Source organism: Lactuca serriola, chromosome 7 (assembly GCF_051521515.1).
Source record: "Lactuca serriola cultivar US96UC23 chromosome 7, Lser_US96UC23_V15, whole genome shotgun sequence".
Lineage (NCBI taxonomy): Eukaryota > Viridiplantae > Streptophyta > Magnoliopsida > Asterales > Asteraceae > Lactuca > Lactuca serriola.
The window spans coordinates 113835676-113855000 of record NC_136414.1 but is presented as its reverse complement, the minus strand read 5'-3'; the positions used below and the strand labels follow the sequence as shown (position 1 = coordinate 113855000).

The following is a 19325-nucleotide window of genomic DNA, read 5'->3' as shown; positions in this document are numbered from 1 at the left end:
GTGAAAACATGTAATATTTTTATAGAAAAATTAAATATTCTTCTACTTATTCTTTTTACTCATCGTCCATTCTTCCTATTATTTTTAGATGATTACAAGTATAACAAAATTTTATTAATTTTATTAATTATGACAAATGTCATATTTTTAAATGTATAGAAAGATGGTAGAAGAAAAAAATGAGTATACTCCCTCCATCCCAATATTATTGTCCACAGACAAAAAACACACAGATTAAGAAAAACATTAATTACTACTAACATTATATAATAAAATGACAGTTTTGTCTTTATTTTGCATTTAATGTTCCATTAAATGCTTAGTTGGTTAAGTAATAATGAGGGAGTATTTTGGTAAAAATGTTATTTATTTTTAGAAGTGGACTATTATTTTGGGACAAAGCAAAAAAAAAAGATGAATTATAATTTTGGGACGGATGGAGTATTTTATTTCTATTTTTATAAGAGTTGAAAATATAAAGAAATTGGACATGTAAATTGCCAACCTCTTATTTTAAATATCAAATAAAATACTTTTTTTTTTCTAAATTACAATTAGTTTCTTATCATCACGAATGAATCAACAGCACATTTTGATTCCTTTTAGTCGTAGTACACTATTCTTGTCTAGCACAAAAATTTGGATCAACTTCAAATTATAATAGTTGTTATGTGTAACGAAATATAGTTTCTTTTTAAAAAAACTTACTTCTTTCTTATTTTCCTTTTCCGGATACTGTTATAATTAACTATTATCTAAACTATATAATTTATATATCAACATAAATTAATAGCTCCTTTTAATTGATAGGAAGGCATTATTTATACCAAGTTGGTGTCTCATTGACCCATTTATTGCTGCAAAATCAAGAAATCTTGGGTGTGTTTGGCAAAAATAGCTGTTAGTTGGAAGCGGTTAGCTGGTAACGGGTAGCTGGTAGTTGGTAGCGGGAAGATGTAGATTTTATTTGTTATATGAATGTTTGACAAAAGTAGCTGGAAGCTTTTGAAATATATAAAATTACATAAACGGACAATTGATTAAAAATAAATAAATATATAAATATATTTTTAAGGGTAATTATGGAAATTGATTTCAAAAGCTCGGGAGCGTTTTGTTAAACGTTACATGAAGTAGCTTTTAGAATCGGAGCGTTTTGTTAAAACTAAAATCTAAACTCTCATACCGCCAAACGAAGCTTTTTGTTTAAACTAGAGCGTTTTATCAAAAGCTAAAAATTAGAAGCTCCCAAACGCTTCCAAAAGCTCCGTGTCAAATTCGCCTCTTGTCGCGTGTCCTCGAATTAAACATTTCATATTAAAATATTGAACAATTTCAATCAATTTAGGTATTTTTATTTAATGTTTAATGTATAAAAATGTAGTTAATAAATTACGGGTAGCAAGTTGCTAAATTGACCCAATAAATCTTATTAGTTTTATTTAAAAAATCTCAAAGAATATCATACCTTTTTAATACTTATGTTAAACACAAAAAAACATATTTTTCGACAAATTGGACGGGATCTCTTTTAATTTTAAAGAGTAAAACAAAAATAACCCGAGTAATTGATTTTGTAGTTTGTTATCTTAAAATTTGTTGGCAAGTGAAGTGAATCGAAATCTTGAAATCATTGGGAAATGGGAACAAACAAAAGAAAATGTATCGGGTAAAATGAGTATAAATAGACTCGGTTAAACGGATTTCCACTTTCGAGCCGCTTTGTTAGAAACAGAGAACCAAACAACGTCATACATCGACACGTCTACGGTTTTCACTATTGCCACCTGCATGCCACCAATCAACACCCTTCCAAGTACCAACCAATTCATTATATATCTTCTAAAGAATAACGTCGGCAGCCTTAATTTTTCTTTTCATTCCCTTCCACCTTTTTTATTTTTTATTTTTATAACTTTTGGCATCTATTACTATCATCCTTATACTTTATAGAATTATTACTATCATCCTTATACTTTATAGAATGATATTTTCAACCCTATTCAAACATTAGAAAATGTCAATTTCACCTCTTTTATTTATATATATATATATATATATATATATATATATATATATATATATATATATATATAATCTGATTTTCCGACACTTACAACCCTCTGATTTTGTAACTTTTCGTATGTGTCGATATAAATTAGAGGTGGTCAACGTTTCGATGTAAATTGTTTCACCATAACTATTTTATCTTTTCGTACATATTTTTATGCACGTTTCCTAAGTCTAAGTTGGGACACATATAATACGTTTTTAATTATTTGAATTTCCGTTCATTAATTTAAAAATTCTTACTTATTTATTTTTATATGCATGTCACATATAATTTAAAAAATCTTACTTGTTTATTTTGATATGGTTTTGATTATCTTTGCTTAGCATGGCTATTGCTTTGGCCCTAACTATTGTTGTTTGTCAACTTAAATCTTCCTAATTTCTTGTCAACATGTAACAATTTACTTTCTACTACTTATTAAATGCATTACTTTTGTCACAATGTGTGACGGGTAAAATACTAATTATATAGTAATTAGGTTTCTTTATAGAAGTTTTAATATCAAACTTATTGATTTCTATTGTAATGACACTTTGCGCGCATATATATATATATATATATATATATATATATATATATATATATATATATATAATAAAAACTTACTGTGTACAATTCAATCTCTTATATATCAACTATTAAATATTGATAATATTTTTAAATTGTGTCGATATTTTTGCTTGACTTAAAGCATCCATGATAAAAATTGTGTCAATTTTTTTTCTCAACTTAGAGCATCCATGAGGGATAGAATGAGAGAGTTGAATGAAATCACAAACATAATTGTCATCCAATTGATGAAACTCTATCGATATAAAATGCCACTTTTTTTAATAAATATGGATTTCAATAGCCTATAAAAAAAGTCTTTAGTAGATATTTAAATATGTAGAGTTCGATGTATTGTTGGAAAAAATGATAGAATGTTATATAATATATATAGAATGATGGTGGTGTGACAGTCAATTAAACTCTATAGAGTTCAATATATTGTGAATGTCTTTAGCATGACAAGACAAAATCCATGTTCTTTAAAAAAACCCTATGTATTTGTGTAGATTCTGCTTATAAATTCATGATTCTTTTGTTTATGTTGTTAAGTTCTATAACATTTTAGAAATATCATTAAGTAGATGATTTAATTATATACTAATAGTTTTTTTAGTAAGATACGTATATGAAATTACACAACTTTTATATATATATATATATATATATATATATATATATATATATATATATATATATAAAGTGATAAACTTGTCGCTATAACTCGTCAAATTTGTACTCACGCCTAAAACAAGTTAATCTTTCTACTAGCTAGCTATTAGTTACCATTCTTAAATAGTTATTCAATAGAGCTAAAAGGTGTTGTGCCGATAGCACCACATTCTAGACTAAGCTCCACTACCCTCCATCTTACTAAGGATAGTGGGTGTGTTGTCACACTTGTGACGGTATTTGTCAGCGTTACATCATATTTGTCACACTGTTTGATTCGCTATTTAGAAGGCGTGGGTTGCCACACTTGTAATTTTTTTTTTTTTGTAAATTAATTATATTAAAAATAATTAATTTAAACATGTTATTTTAAAAACTGAAGAGTATTATAATATCTAACTTATACTTTTGGGATATAATAATAATTAACTTAAATAGAAGGGAATTATTTAAATTAATAAAATATATTAAACATTAAATCAAAGGAAATAAATCTAAATGTTAATTTTTATAAAGCTAAAGGGTAAATATAGTATTTTTATTTTAAGTTTGGGGTAAAAGGTATAGCAAAAAAAATATTTTCAAGGACCAATATTGTAACTTTCAATTCAAAAATGTATCTTTCTAATGGGTTTATATAGAGTTATATTGCCGAGTTTTGTTTGCGTTTTGTTTGCCATGGGCAGGACGTGGTGTTCGCCGATGCCATGTCAGCTTTGCCAATCTCTTTGCTGAATCACACCCACCAGCGTAATTGTCATTTTTGCCATTGAATGTAAAATTATAGCCTAATTGTCATTTTTGCCATTGAATGTAAAATGATAAGGTCCGGTGTAGAGAGTAAGGTGCTGTTTGTTTTTCTATAAAAACCTCTTCAAACCACTTATTGCTGCGCGGCGCAGCACACGCGCAGCACTTTAACTCTCGCAGCAGTTTGTTTTTTGGAAGACTTCAGACTATAAAACCTCTGCGCGTGTGTTGCGTGGCGCAGCACTTGACTTGCCTCTTCTAACCTCTTCAACTTTCATTTTTTTAAGTGTTTTTTTAAGAATTTTTGTATAACTTTTTTTTTAAACTTTGATTTTCTTAAATTTTTATTTACGGATGTGATACAATTTATTTTTATAATTTCCATGATTTTTTTTTAACTTGATTTTTTTAATTTTTTTTTACCGTTTTGTTAATAATATTTTCAATTTCAGTTGCATCTTTTTAAGGTATGTAATTTTTTACGAACTTTGTAGACATCGTTTGCAATATTTTCTTAATTTTTTTATTATTTTCTTTTTTAATTTTTTTTTAAAATTAGTTTTTTTTCTAGAATAAAACTATTAGCTTCTTTTACATTTTTTTAAGTTTTTTTTTTTAAAAAAAAAAGTTTTATATTTTTGTTTTTTATATGTTCTTTTTATTATTATTTCAATGTGTTAAAACTAGAATTATTAAATTTCGATGTTGATAACTATTTTCAATTTATAAAATTAGTTTATTTAAATTTCAGTTTACTGCAGCAGTCTGCAGATGTTAAAAAACAAACATGCTTCTTATTATAGGCTGCAGCCGTTTGTTCCACCCTTCTGCTACAGAGGATTGCAGAGGTAGTCCGCAGACTTCATGAATTTTCACTTCGAAAAAACAAACAGCACCTAAGAGAGAGAATCATTTTGCCTCCCATTTTCCATTTCCACCGGTGGCGGTGAAAAAATGGTTCCGATAAGGTATACACCACCGGCAAAACACACCATATCAGTTTATAACCGGTAAAAATTATGTGACACCGTCCAACCTAACTGGTGAGGTGACTTCAATTTTGTTTGTTTATTACTTTGAAGTTTGAACACATTCTAACAGAAAAAACAAATAAATATATGAAAAACGTTTCGTTCCACGAACTAAACTTGACATAACGGGTAATTTAATAAAATATTAAGTTTAAAATGTCTAAAATATCACTAAATAAAATACAATAAAAATTTATAAAATAAAGTTAACATTATTGCATATTATAATCGATCAGATACCCAACGAGCTCGTAACTTAATAATATTTAAGATGATATGTGATTTTTGATCTACTTTTACTAGATATTGACTGACATATATAGTAGTTAAATACACCCACCACCGCCCCACTTCACTATAGTTTAATTATGTCTCTTCTTTCTTCTATAGTTTAATTCTTTCTTCTGTTGTGCAACTTACTATTTTGACTTGTATGGTGTAATAATGATTTAAAATTTTTTAAGAAAAGAAGTTGAAGAAGCAGGATCTTTTAATCTTTCTATATGAAATAGATAGTATCCATATGCATGTACCATGAGATCTTTTTCATTACTTGTGGGGCTTCAACGTCCCTACCCTCTATCGCAACTTGATAGCTAATATCCTAGGCACTGATGGCTATGGCCTATGGATGATGGGTATGCATTTTCTTGTTTTTTTATTTATTTAAAACAAAAATTAAAACCAATATTTACAACGTTGATGTATAAGTTTTAACTTTATTTGCATGGCTGTTGAGTTGGGTCGATTAATTTCATGAGACCCGATGGCAATGGAGTGTTTAAGGTTCTCACTACACAATTATTATAAGTGGAGTATGAAATTAATTACCGTTTGCAAGATCAAGCAGAAAATCAGCTGGATTCATCGGAAAAGATGGTCGGAAATCAACCGACTCAAAGTAACTCATGGCCTCCGATGCTTTCCCAAAGTAAATGCACCTTCCTTCCGACAAAACCAGCACCGTGTCGAACATCTGGAACACCCTGCTCGACGGCTGGTGCACCGACGTAACAACCGTCTTTCCCTTCTGGTGTGCCAACCCAGCCAGGGTGGACACCAGTCTGTGTGCCGCCGTCGAGTCCAGACCTGACGTCGGTTCGTCCAGTATCAATAAGCTCGGATTTACCAACATCTCATGTGCGATACTTACGCGCTTACGTTCCCCGCCGGAGACCCCACGGATAAACATATTACCTATGATGGTATTCTCACATTTCGACAAACCCAACTCTGCGATCACGGAATCCGCCACCTCCGTTTTCTCCCCCCGGGTGAGGCTCTGCGGAAGACGGAGAAGGGCGCAGAAGATTAAAGTTTCCCGGACAGTGAGGTGGGGGTAGAGTACGTCGTCCTGGGTGACAAACCCAGTTCGTCGGAGTACTGTTTTGGACAATTTACGACCGTTGGCAAGTATTGTTCCGGTGAACTGGTGTCTAGGTAGCCTCCCCCCAAGCGCGTTCAGGAGGGTGGACTTCCCGCTCCCCGACGGGCCCAAGACGGCCAGGAGTTCACCAGGGTGTACCATTCCGCTGATCCCCTCCAAGATGCTCCGTTCTTGGATCCTACTGCAATCGTCACTAGTCGAGGTTTCACTTCCGCCAAATATGCTCCTAATCAAGCTGTTTCCACCATTATTTTCAATCTTCACTCTATAAGAGATGTCAATGAACTGCAAAATCGAACAAACAATCAGCATCGATCCCACGTACAACAAGGAATTGTTTTTTACCTTCAGATGGACATGAGACGAAGACGACGAGATCCCTAAAGACTGGTTTTTGGGTGGATGAGTGGCATGATGTTCTTTAGTCATATATTTTTTTTTTTTTTTTTATGTTAGAGAGAAATTAGAGGAAAGAGAAGAGAATGAACAAAAGAACGAAGATGGGAGTATTTATGGAGATCATGGGGATGTTGACAATGGGTTCCGACGTCAAAAGAGGGTGACACACGTTAAGGGGGAAAATTGGTACGTGTCAGGTGTAGGTGATAGTTAAATGGTTCATTCTCCTTTTAGTTAAAATTGGCTCCACTCCCCCAATTATATTTTCTGCTTTAGTTTTACATCCTTTATTTGCATGGTTCGTATCTTAAATATTTTATTATACATGTTTTATTAATTTTAAAGTTAGGTGCACATGTAAAAATTAAGAATTATAATTTGTTTGGATCTCGATAACTAGCTATGTTAAACGGTTTCAACATGTTGGTGTCGATTTGTAATTGTAAGAAGTTAATAATACAACTCTTTTAAACTTTTCTTGTCCTAAAAGTTTTATGTCTCGTTCGGTCTAAAAGTTTATTCTTCCTTTTTCTTTTTCTATACCATTTTTACATCCAATAAATGCGTTGGCAGTGTTTTTCTTAATTGAAACGATAGAAATAAATTAAGAAGAACCAAAAACGGCTTTGAATGAGCTGAACAATAACCATAAAGCAAGTGAGGAGTGATATACAAAAGCAATATGCGAATTAGATGAGTCAACAACCAAAAAAGTGGTATAATTTGATATTGTAAAGTGGAAGTGCACTCAGGTAGCTGCTAATGGGGTAAACGACAACCACCCACTGTAGACCACTTTATCATCTTAAATTTAAAGGGAAGCTTTAATAGTATTATTGACCCTCATAGCATATAGCATGTGATTGCACTAACACATAAATATCAAGTTCCGTAAGTTTATCCTATACGTTTACATTTTTTATATCACTAATTGAAAGAGATTGTTTCCATGGCCTAATTACACTCTCATATATATATATATATATATATATATATATATATATATATATATATATATATATATATATATATATATATATGGGAACTTGAGAATTATTAATCCAAACATCATTTTTCAAAATCGAAACTACAAATATTAATAAAGTACAACATTTAAGCTATATCTAGACTAAAAAAAAAAGATTTGACAATATTATTTTGATTGTTGTTTTTTTAATATATACATATATATATATATATATATATATATATATATATATATATATATATATATTGTAACATTCGTGTTTCTAGCCTAGACATTTATATTGAGGTGATAGTCTAGGTTAATCTTTGTAACTTATTTTGAAGAAATAAAAAGGAATTATGTGAATATTATGTGAATTATGTGTTTTATGCTTAATTATTAGGGTTTAATTAATTAAGAATAAAAATAAGTATCAAAATTAAAGTGTGAGATAAGCCCGATATCTTTACATAAAGTTGTAGTGATCGAAACAAGGATTTCAGGGATATAAAGAATACCAAAATCTGAGTTATAACGAAGAAGTTATAACCTGTCGAAGTTTCACGATAAACCGGCACGGTGCCAAATGTTGTAAAAAGTGAGTTTTTGATAAACTAGTTTTTAGCCTTAGTGATCTAAATGAAAGTCGTAGTATTCGTTAAACCGAGAAGTTCGATAAAAAGAACGCCCAAATCTGACTTCGTATGAGAAAGTTATGATTTTTCGAAGTTTCAGCTTAGCAGTAGCAGCTAAAAACTCGAATTTTAGATCGATCGATTTTTAACCGACATGACCTAAACGAGAATTGAAGGTCTCGTCATTAGTAGCACAACGGTAAAAAGTCTGACAAAAACGGACGTCGGATGAAGAAGTTATGAATTTTTAACGGATTTCCTCTCCCGATCTGTTAAAAATAATAATATAAAAATTATAGTCAAAATTAACCGACGAAGTCTAAACGAAAGTTGTAGAGTGTAATTTTACCTACACGTGCATATAAAGAACGTCAAAAACGGAGTTTGTATGCGAAAGTTATGGATTTTAGAAGTTTTGGCGCGAAAATCGAGAAAAATTCGCATAGTCATGAGTTGCCACGTCACCCTTGCCTCACATGTGCCACATGTCCGAAATGGTGAGTCATGCGAAGCCACGTGTCGGATTCTGATTCGACCGAAGGGAGGCCTAATCCGAAGCTCGCAGCTGGACCGAGCCTCGCACCGCCTAGCCTCCGAGCCTCACACATGGATTGCTAGACCGCGGTCCAATCAGCAGCTGCCACCAAGGGCTTCGCATATGCTGCCACCTGCGCACCTTCACCTGCGGACCCCACCACCAGAGCCGACTTCGGACCTCCTATAAATAGAAGGGTCCTGCGAGCCTTCTCGGATACTTTTGAGATTTTGCCATCTTTCACCCATTTCCTCATATTTTCTTCATTTTAACATCTCAAAAAGCCTCGGTATCAATTATAAGCCCCGGAATACTCTACGAAGTGCCCGAGAAGCCCGGAAAATTTATCTTTTCGGTTTCGAAGCCCGGCCTTTGTAGAGCCTGGTTTCTCAATAAAACTCCCGGTTTTATTAGAAACGATCGTTTTAGGAAACGAATTGCTGCCCGATTATCATCAAATCATGTGAGTGTATAGTCACCTTCATCTTACACCTAGATATGAAGTATTTTATATGAAATACGTGCTACGTGTAATTATATTAATTGTTCAACTGAGGTGACTGTTGAATTGACGTTTTATACAAGTTTTAAACTGTATATGTATTTTTATCTACAAATATGTTGGGTAAAACATGGGTAGATAGTGATGTGTGATAAAATAAAAGTGATGAGAGGCCTCGATGTGTTTTGAGATCCAGTCATCTAGCGGAGTTTGGATGACGACCACGGACTTTCTAGACAGTCCAGTGGGAAACATTAGCAGGTCCGCAACCTGTAGGTGTTAATGAACTAAGAGAGTTCATTCGTTGTACTCCATCCCCCTCATGGTTGCCTTTAGGACATGTATGGCTGAGGAAACCCCTTAGCAGTAGTGTCCATCCTGATGATATTCTTTAAGCTAGGTCCTTTGTGATAAGTGTTTAGGGACGTAAAGTGAGGATAACGGGAGCGGGTAATCAGGCTTATTGTTGATTGATGAACTTAGTAAGTTTATTATTATTGTGGGTTGAAAACCCTATATGCTCACCAGGCTCCCAAGCCTGACCCACTCAGCTTTTTATGTTACAGGTAGTGGACCCCGAGCATAGTCGGAGGACGATGAGGGATTTTTGGATTATAGGCCAGTAGTTGTAAATAACTTTTGAAAGGCTTATAATGTCTTGTTTATGCTTTTGATCTGTATCGGAACATGACATCCCGAAGTTTTGATATGAAATGAAACTATACATTTCTTAGAGAAGGTTTTGATAAACTTTTATCATGTTTTGTTTTGGGAACAAATTCCGCAACATCTTTTAAAAAGATTTCTTTGATTTTATTTTAAAAAACATCAATTAAATCGCCCTTTTCTGGCTGAGAAATTAGGGGATGTCACAGTTGGTATCAGAGTATTAGTTTAAGCGAACTAAGAAATATTGTGACAACCCGATATTTCGACTCTATGTACTGACCTAAAAAGTCAAGTATTGTAACCACTTTTGAAATAATGAAATTAACTTAGAAAATAAAATGTACAAAAGTCTCTATTGGGTTACCTACTATGTTAGCTATTGTGTCAAGGTTTACAGAAATACTAAGAATAGGGATGAGCAAAAGGACCGAACCGGCCCGAACCGAACCGGACCGGGGAACCGGCTTCGGCCAAAATCAAGAACCGAACCGGCCCGGCGGTTCTACCGGTTCCCGGTTCCTACCGGTTCTTATCGTGTCTTCAAATGTTGGAACCGCTCCTTGAAAAATAGCATCATACGGTTCCGGTTTTTGCCGGTTTTGCCGGTTCTATCGGTTCCGGTTAAATCGGTTCCGGTTCCTACCGGTTCCCGGTTCCAAAAATCCACAAAAATAACGTCCCGGTCCCGGCCCGACCGGTTCCATCGGGTTCCGGTTCCGGTGCCGGTTCCGGTTCCGGTGCCGGTTCCGGTTCCGGTACCGGTTCCGGCCGGTTCCCCGGTCCATATGCTCATCCCTAACTAAGAACACTAAAATCCGAGTTATAACGAAGAAGTTATGACAATTCTAAGATTTCCGACAAAACCGACAACACCGATAAAATGAAAAACGCGAAGTTTCAATACAATAGTTTTTACCCGTAAGTATCTAAATGAAAGTTGTAGATATCATTAAACCGTAAAAGTACGTAAAAAGAACGTCCAAATCTGACTTCGTATGAGGGAGTTATCATTTTTCCAATATCCGGATAAAGCAGTAGACATCTAAAAACTCGAAATAGAGATCGAGAGACTTTTGGCCGAAACAACCTAAATGAGAATTGAAGGTCTCAACAATAGTAGCGTGACGGTGAAAAGTCTGATGAAAACGGACATCGGATGAAGAAGTTATGGATTTTTAATAGACTTTTCGTGTCCCGGCCCGTTAAAAATAATATAATAAAAATAAAGTCAAAATTAGCCGACGAAGTCTAAACGAGAGTTGTAGAGCCTTTTCACACCTACGCGTGCATATAAAGAACGTTGAAATCGGAGCTCGTACGCAAAAGTTATGGATTTTACAAATTCGAGACACAAAATCCGATGCTGACTCAGCCTCACGACGTGAGGGGACCAGACTCACGACGTGAGCTCGTGACTGATGGGTTCCAAAGTGTCAGCCAGGTCAAATCGTCAAAGAGGATCATGCTGACTAAGCTTCACGACGTGAGGATCCAAAACTCACAACGTGAGACCCCAAATCAGCCCCTATAAATAGAAGCTTAAGGGTGCCGGGTTTGGTGCTCATTTCTTCCCTTCTAAATGTTGTTACTCTGCGTGATTACCTCGATAAGCCTTCCTGAAGCCCCGGTTTTTCATACTTGAGTCCCGAAGGAAGTTCTACACTCCCAAGATCCCCGAGAATCCCGAGATTTCAACTCTCTCTAGTCAAAGTTCTGCTCGATTCTTCTCTCGACTACTTCAAATCAACCACTTCAATCAAGTGAGTTTATAAACTACACCTTCAAATGTTTTATCGATGCTTTTTATACACTTTTAAGGGGGGGAAATACAAGTAAACACATGGTTATTATCGTGTGTAACATAAAGTTTCACTATATACTCTTTTTATCAAGTGAATCATATGTGATTCATAGCCACTACATAGGAACTTTCGTATGCAATATATATTCATGATAATAACTTTCGAATCAAACACTTTATTTATACTTTAAATATATGTGATCATTTATGTCACTTTAAATGTTATATTTTACATAACAAGTGAGCATTACACTAGGATTTACTATACGAACGAAATACACACTTTGAAAAACTATAATAGGTATAGTTTATGAGAAAATCATGAACATTTACATACTAGATACACTATATCAAAGAGAGATTTTCATACACAAGAACAAATGGACATTTTCATATGTAAACCTGTTTTATACTAAGTTTTGTGAGACATTTCACGTACTTTCGAGTATGCATTTTAAGTCCTGTATTATATACCATAATCCCTTGTAGGGGGAGCGTGATTCTTGTGTATAGATCTATACATGATTGACAATCTCGCACCTAAGCTGTTAGCTACAGCTAGGCCAGCAGGCCTGGGGTGACAAACGTTATAACTTTCCAACGCCTGAAGAACATTGTTATAGGCATCCTGGTCAAATAGTATGGTTATAAGACTCACATGGAGTATTAAAAACACATTGATTTACAGGTTTTTCAATTGCCTTAGCGATTTATACATAAACTTACTATTTTAGGCATGAAAAGCACTATTGCGTTACAGTTTTGGAACAATTGAACTACCATCTACTATAGTAGAAAATATGGGATTTTCTAGGAACATTTAAACACGTACAAACCATTTTCATTCTATTTCATACAAACATTGTCACTAAATACTTATGAACTCACCATCTTAAATGCTGACCTACTCTTTCAAAACTACTTGTATTTCTCAGGGATTCAGTAATACAGGTAAACTACTGCTTTTGAAGAAGGGACGCTGCATCGTTAGTTTAATTTCATTTTGACATCATACTGTAATTTCTTTTGAAACAAGTACTTTCTACAATGTAAACTTTCAAATTATATATATGATGGTTGTGTTACTTTCTTTACTATGTATTCAACTGTTTCGATACTACATGAAGTCATCCGCCCTCGGACGATTCCGCCGTTCTGGTTTGGGGGTGTGACAGATTGGTATCAGAGCATTGTTTATAGTGAACTAAGTATATCGAACCACATAAGATATACAAACTATAAATGCATAAGGGACTAAAACTCTCTGACAAAACGTTTTTACACCTAAAACCTTGTTTCATTTAATTTAGATTATTTTGGGTCATAAAAGTACAAATACATGCATACAACAATATATTTTCATGGTTAGAACTATACAAGAAGTATTAAGACAAATTGGACACTACGATTAGGCCTTGAAATATGTAATCGGATTTAGGACGAATATAGCCTGATAAACTATATTTATCTAAGATTTGACTAACGTATGTCGAGGAATGATCGTAGTGAGCAACAAGTCAAAACTTACCAAAATAAACACTAGTATCAAACATACAAATTTAAAAATACTATAGGAGTATTTGGTACATGCAATAGTTTAATCGGCATGTTTAGTTTTACATGTTTCAAATTTTGTTCAATTCTTATAACCCTATTCTCGTATAGTCAAATTGTTGGATTCTATCCACCAGGGGATCCCTACTACCCGAATCAGGGAAATGTTGGATGGGTAGAGGAGGACCCCGAAGAGGATGAAGGACCTATCGAGTTGGATGAAGAGGATGACTCTGGGATAGACTCAGAACCAGAGGTGATCAACCCACCAGTCGCTCAACCTCCCACAGTTAGGAAGAACTTTCAGGGACCCACTCCCGTTTGGGGAAGTCACCTCCACCATTGGAGTCAACAGCAAGGAGTGCGTCCTCCCTACGACATGTTTCGAGACTTCTACGATGTCAGCGGCGGAGGTTCAGCCGATCGAGCACTCCCAGTCATGGTGGGCAAGCTAGCCAACTAGTCCTATCAATCCGGGGTTCAAGCTAATCGGATTCTTGAAGTCAACGTGGAAGTACAAGTTCACACTTCCGACATCCGTCGACTGGAGAGGGCACAGGATAATGCCCAACTCACTAAATTGTATTATTTTATGGTTATATTAGCGTGACAAACACGAGGAAAAGACACTTCCCGGGTTCCATGTACTGGCTCCCTCTGTCTACCTCGTAGCTTTGACTGGAATCGGCGTTGGTTTCCTTCGGGTAGTTACCTAGGGTTCTCTCCTCGTATGGACATATTGAATCTCTACTCCGCGTTGCTTCCGAATTCCGACAATGGGTGTCATCACCTCATAAAGGGTGACTGGGAATCTCGAAAGTTTAGGCAAATTTCTCACCGATGTCCCTAAAAAGATATAGGCACTTGGTGAATTCAATAGTCTCGACCCAGTTCATTTATTTCCGAACTAGAAATCTTCTCAATGAACTTCTTATGGGTCTGCATCAACTCTTCTGTCAAGCACTGAAGTGGATAAGGTTTTCTACAGGGTTCGTGCGAGAATGGAAATGTCTAAAGAATCCTAAGAGATTATTAACATTTCACTGGCCGATCCATATCGAGTCCTGCTACGATTAGACAGGGTATACAAATCATATATAGCTTAGATCCGATAGGCCTTCGAATATGTGATACTACCCTATATCCATATCCAAACAAGGAAAAGGAAGTAGGGCGAAACCACACATTCTTATCCTATGGGATCCTTATTATATATAACCTTGGGGGTATACCTTTTGTAGTCGTAGGTATATAAATAAGGATCTTTTTAGTTCTTCACACAAGGTTTTTTATGGTTCCTAAAATACCCTTATGGTATTTTAATTTCTTGTTTGTTTTCTTATCTTCTGAATATGGTTCTGGAATTAATGTGAGTCTTTTAGTGTTCCAAAATACTCCTATAGTATTTTGACTTTATGTTTGGCTCTAGCATTCCTAGTTGGTAAGTTTCAGACCTGTTGCACACTACTATCACTCCCAAGCCCATGTTCATCGCATCTCGAATAAATGTAGTTGATCAGGTTATATTTATTCCAGCTTACGATTACATAACTGCCCAGGTTTGACGATAATGCTCAACATCCGAAGACTTGTATTCTTGTTGTTTCTTGTGATACTTTTGTTCGAGTGTTTAGGTTCTGGATGTTCTTATACTTTGGTAAAATATGGTTATATTTTTAAAGTATAATTCTTGGTCAGAGTGTTTTATCCCATTGTATTTATAGGTTGTATATCTTTTATGAATTGATATACTTAGCTCACTATAAACAATGCTCTGATACCAATGTGTCACACCCCAAAACCGGAACGGCGGAAACGTTCTGGGGTGGATGACGTCATGTCAAGTATCACAACACATGCATTATAGTAATCAAAGTACAACATCCATTGCATTAATAGTAATAATTTTACATGGTTTATATTACAATACATTTAAGTAATACAAGTAATAATATAAGAGCAGCTTGGCACAAGACCGTCTTCAATAGAAGCTCCTGGAATGTACCTGTCTAAAGTTGACCTGAGAATACAAGTTATTTGAAAAGCGAGTATCAGCATTTTTACAAATGCTGGTGAGTTCATAAGTATTTAGTGTCATTTTATCCAAATAACTTTAATAAACGTGGTAGTTTTAGAGTATTCATTACATTAGTGTCTTTCCTAGAAAATCCTATATTTTCTTTAATAAAAGCAGTCTTCTACCAAGACTAGTCGGAGTTATGTGGTAAAAAGTAGTTTTCCCTTTATCGCTATCATTATCAAAATACAGAATTTGATTATTAAGAAAGCAAGAGAATTCAGGGAAAATGACATAGGCCTCAGCAGTGAAGACTGTTGACTAAGGCAAAGGAATCATAGACTCCAGGAGAGTATCGAACAAGCGACACGCCTGGCTCAGTCTAACAAAGGGAGACATAGACCCCAGACGGTACCAAATGAAAGGTACAGCTAGCAAGGTCTAAAACAAAGGATACAGACCCCAGACAGTATCAAATGAAAAATACAGCTAGTAAGGTCTAAAATAGAGGATACAGACCCCAAACAGTATCAAATGAAAGATACAGCTAGTAAGGTCTAAAACAGAGGATACAAACCCCAGACAGTATCAAATGAAAGATACAGCTAGTAAGGTCTAAAACAGTGTGACTCTGAGAGTGGGTTTCCAGCATACAGTGTAAATTGCAGGTAAAATACCGTTACCTTAAGGCCATGAATTATAAGGTAACCTGGGATACTCGTAACCATACTAACCGACACTAGAGTACCTGACGTCCTGCAAGCGTCTATAAAATGTGACATTTGTCACCCCTTGGCTTGGTAGGCCATGGACTGTAGCTAGCAGTCATGGTGTGGGGGTGTCAATCCCGTATAGATCTATACACACAATGTCCGCTCTCCCTACAAGAGACTCTGGTTACCAACTAGACGACGGAGAAGGCCGTGTCCCGAAGATGCATCTCAAATAGTGGGTAGCGGGTTTCCAATATAAGTGTTGAACTAGAGGTAGAGACTCATAACTGAATTGACTAATGTAAACCTATATGTCTATGCTTGTGTACATAATATATAACTAATGATCAAATGACCTTCGGACGGACATCCGATCCCACCAGACCACATCTCAACGAAGAAAAGGAAAAAGGGCGAACAAGCCTTCCTAGGTCCTTCAACCATTATTTATATGCATCTTTACAAGCATAGGCATACATCCAACTACGTTTGAGTGTGTAACAAGTGGAAACGTATTGTGAAGTATGACCGAATCATGATGTATAAGCGTACAGTGTGGAATAACCGAATCGTGATGTATAAGCGTACAGTGTGGAATAACCGAATCGTGAAGTATAAGCGTTATCAAATATAAGTGTATCACGAAGTGGAAGTGACAACAGGTGAAGTAAGGGCGTCTAACAGGTATAAGCGACTACAAGTATAAGCGAAATAGAGGCGATAACAAGTATAAACGCATCACGAAGTGAAAGCGTTATCAAGTAGGAGTTTAAACTAAGTGGAGACAAAGCAATAGTATCTTAACCAAGTAGGAGTATCAAAACATAGAAGAAAACCTTTAAACTTGAGAAAATCACGACAGGGTATTCTATTATAAAATAAGTTTGAAAACCTTTGGAATTCCTTTGGAAATCTATCATAAATCAATTTTAAATGAAACATTGATAAAACAATAATAGTAAAAGATTTGAATAAGTGAAAACATTTTAGAAAATCATTTATAGTATCATACTCGATAAAACAGTTTATAGTGTGGTAAATCCTTGTGCATGCGGGTTATCAATCACATGTGATTGATATGATAACTGGCATGTTTAACTTGTATCCCCCCCTATATAACATTTAAAAAGTTCATTCAGGGGTATGAACTCACCTGGTGTAAGTGGATTCCGACGAATGTGCTGGTTGGGTGCTCGGTGTCAAGTAAAGACTTGGACACACTTAGTGACCTATTTAACATATGATAACATATGTTCACATACAATTAGTACATTTAATACTAATTAGACAAGTATACGCTTCCTAAGTGCGGAAACACTTTTAACTAAGCGTTTGGGGGTGTCCTGGGTAACATCTAAGGGTGTGTATGGCTTGAATAAGGAATTTACTCTCCTAAAACTCACTTTATATGAGTTCACGGTTGGGGGACCATATTCCCCATGAGTTTACGGCCGTAAACTCATGGGAGGATTGTTTTAGGATGATTTCAAGTCCCAAATGCTTCTAGAATTGGTTTTTAAGTAATTATCCAAGGCTATAGGGGTGTTTAGGGTTCCGAGAGTGCACTCCCTTGGAGTTTATGGTCCAAAAGACCACTCCTTGGGAGTTTACGGCTGTAAGCTCTATGGCTTGTCCGTAAACTCTCCTACACCCACAAAACTTGATGTTAATGCCCTTGGTTCAATTCTAGTAATTTGTAATAAAAGTCTAAGGCCATTTGAGGGGTTTAAACTACCATTTGGCATGGTTTAGGGGTGTTTACGGCCTAATCATATGCTTGGGCCGTAAACTCCATTTTACCCCTCAAATCCATGTGTTTAATTGTTCCAAACCCGAAATAGCAAGTCCTTAATTTATGTCTTAAGCCTAAGGGTGGTTTGGGAGTGTTTTTGGGGCATTTTTGCAAGGATAAGAGGTGTTTACGGCCTAAGCATGTGCTTGGGCCGTAAACTCTCTTTTATGCCCTAAAACTTTGTGTTTTGATGATTAAACACTCCTAGATAAATTCCCTAACTAGTATCCAAGCTCAAATAAGGAAGAATTGGGACTTTTGGCCACTTTTTGGGTGTTTACGGCCTAAGGAGGCTCTTAGGCCGTAAACTCCTTTTCCTTGTCCTTTTCATGAGATTTTTGAGCTATAACAACAATAATGCATGTTTAGAACAAGTTAGGGTTGAAGGTCTTACGTTTAGGAGCCAAAATTCGCGGTTTTTGGCACGAAAAATGCGTCGTAGAGAGAAGGTGATATGGAAGAGGGAAAAAGGGTGGAATGAAGTCCACTCCTCTTTATATAGGGGCTTGAGTTGAAGCTCAGTGGAAATCTACCCGATACTGCCGTTAAACGGGGCTTTTGGTCGCACCCGATTTAGTGGTCGTAATAAAATTAACTTTTTCCCCAAATTAATATGGAAATGTAAAGTAATTGTTTTATTTACTTTATCACGACTATAACGACATAGAATATAAATAAATAAAACATTTATTTATTTTACGACCTCAAATTAACAAAACTTTTATAAAATGGAATATTCCGTTAACGGTAACGGGGTAATGTAACGGAATAGACTTTGGGTTGTCACATCATCCCCCTGTTAGAGAGAATTTCGTCCCGAAATTCAGGTCTAGGCAAAGAAGTAGGTATGGATGATAGAGACAGGAGGGTACTTCCTATTCGGTTTGACCTCGCATTCCCAAGTGAACTTTGGTCTGTGTTTGTCCTTCCAAAAAACCTTCACCTACGGGATGTGGATTTCGTCTCGTGTAGTTAGTGGGTTCCGACTGGTGTATCTACGGGGTTAGGGTTCTCAATGGTTTCTATCAAGATGAGTGGGATACGAAGAGTGACATCGGGTAAACACATATCAAGTCTAAGAAGTGGATCGCTCGAGTGTGAAGCTTGTGGAATATCCGAAAGTAGTAGTGGTCTGACGAGGGTTGGACCAAATCTCCGTGAGGATTCTCAGATGGCCCTAAGATCTCGGAAGGGTAGAGCTTTTCAGTACTTAGAACATAGTGTACTTCTATGGCAAGATCATCACCGGCGTGATTGCCATTCCGAAGTTCCTAACGT

At 35.4% G+C, this 19325-nt stretch overlaps 1 protein-coding gene across 1 annotated transcript in view; it reads right to left on the bottom strand.

Moving 5' to 3' along the window:
- LOC145063260 (ABC transporter G family member 25-like) overlaps positions 1–6950 on the bottom strand; it is an 11395-nt gene extending 4445 nt beyond the window's left edge. Inside the window, exons 1-2 of the mRNA XM_079010852.1 lie at positions 6809–6950; positions 5908–6748 (exon numbers count right to left, since the gene is read on the bottom strand). Coding sequence (XP_078866978.1) covers positions 5908–6748; positions 6809–6892 — 925 coding nt within the window. The 5' untranslated portion in view covers positions 6893–6950. The remainder of the gene's footprint in view (positions 1–5907; positions 6749–6808) is intronic.
- Positions 6951–19325: the final 12375 nt, after the last annotated feature.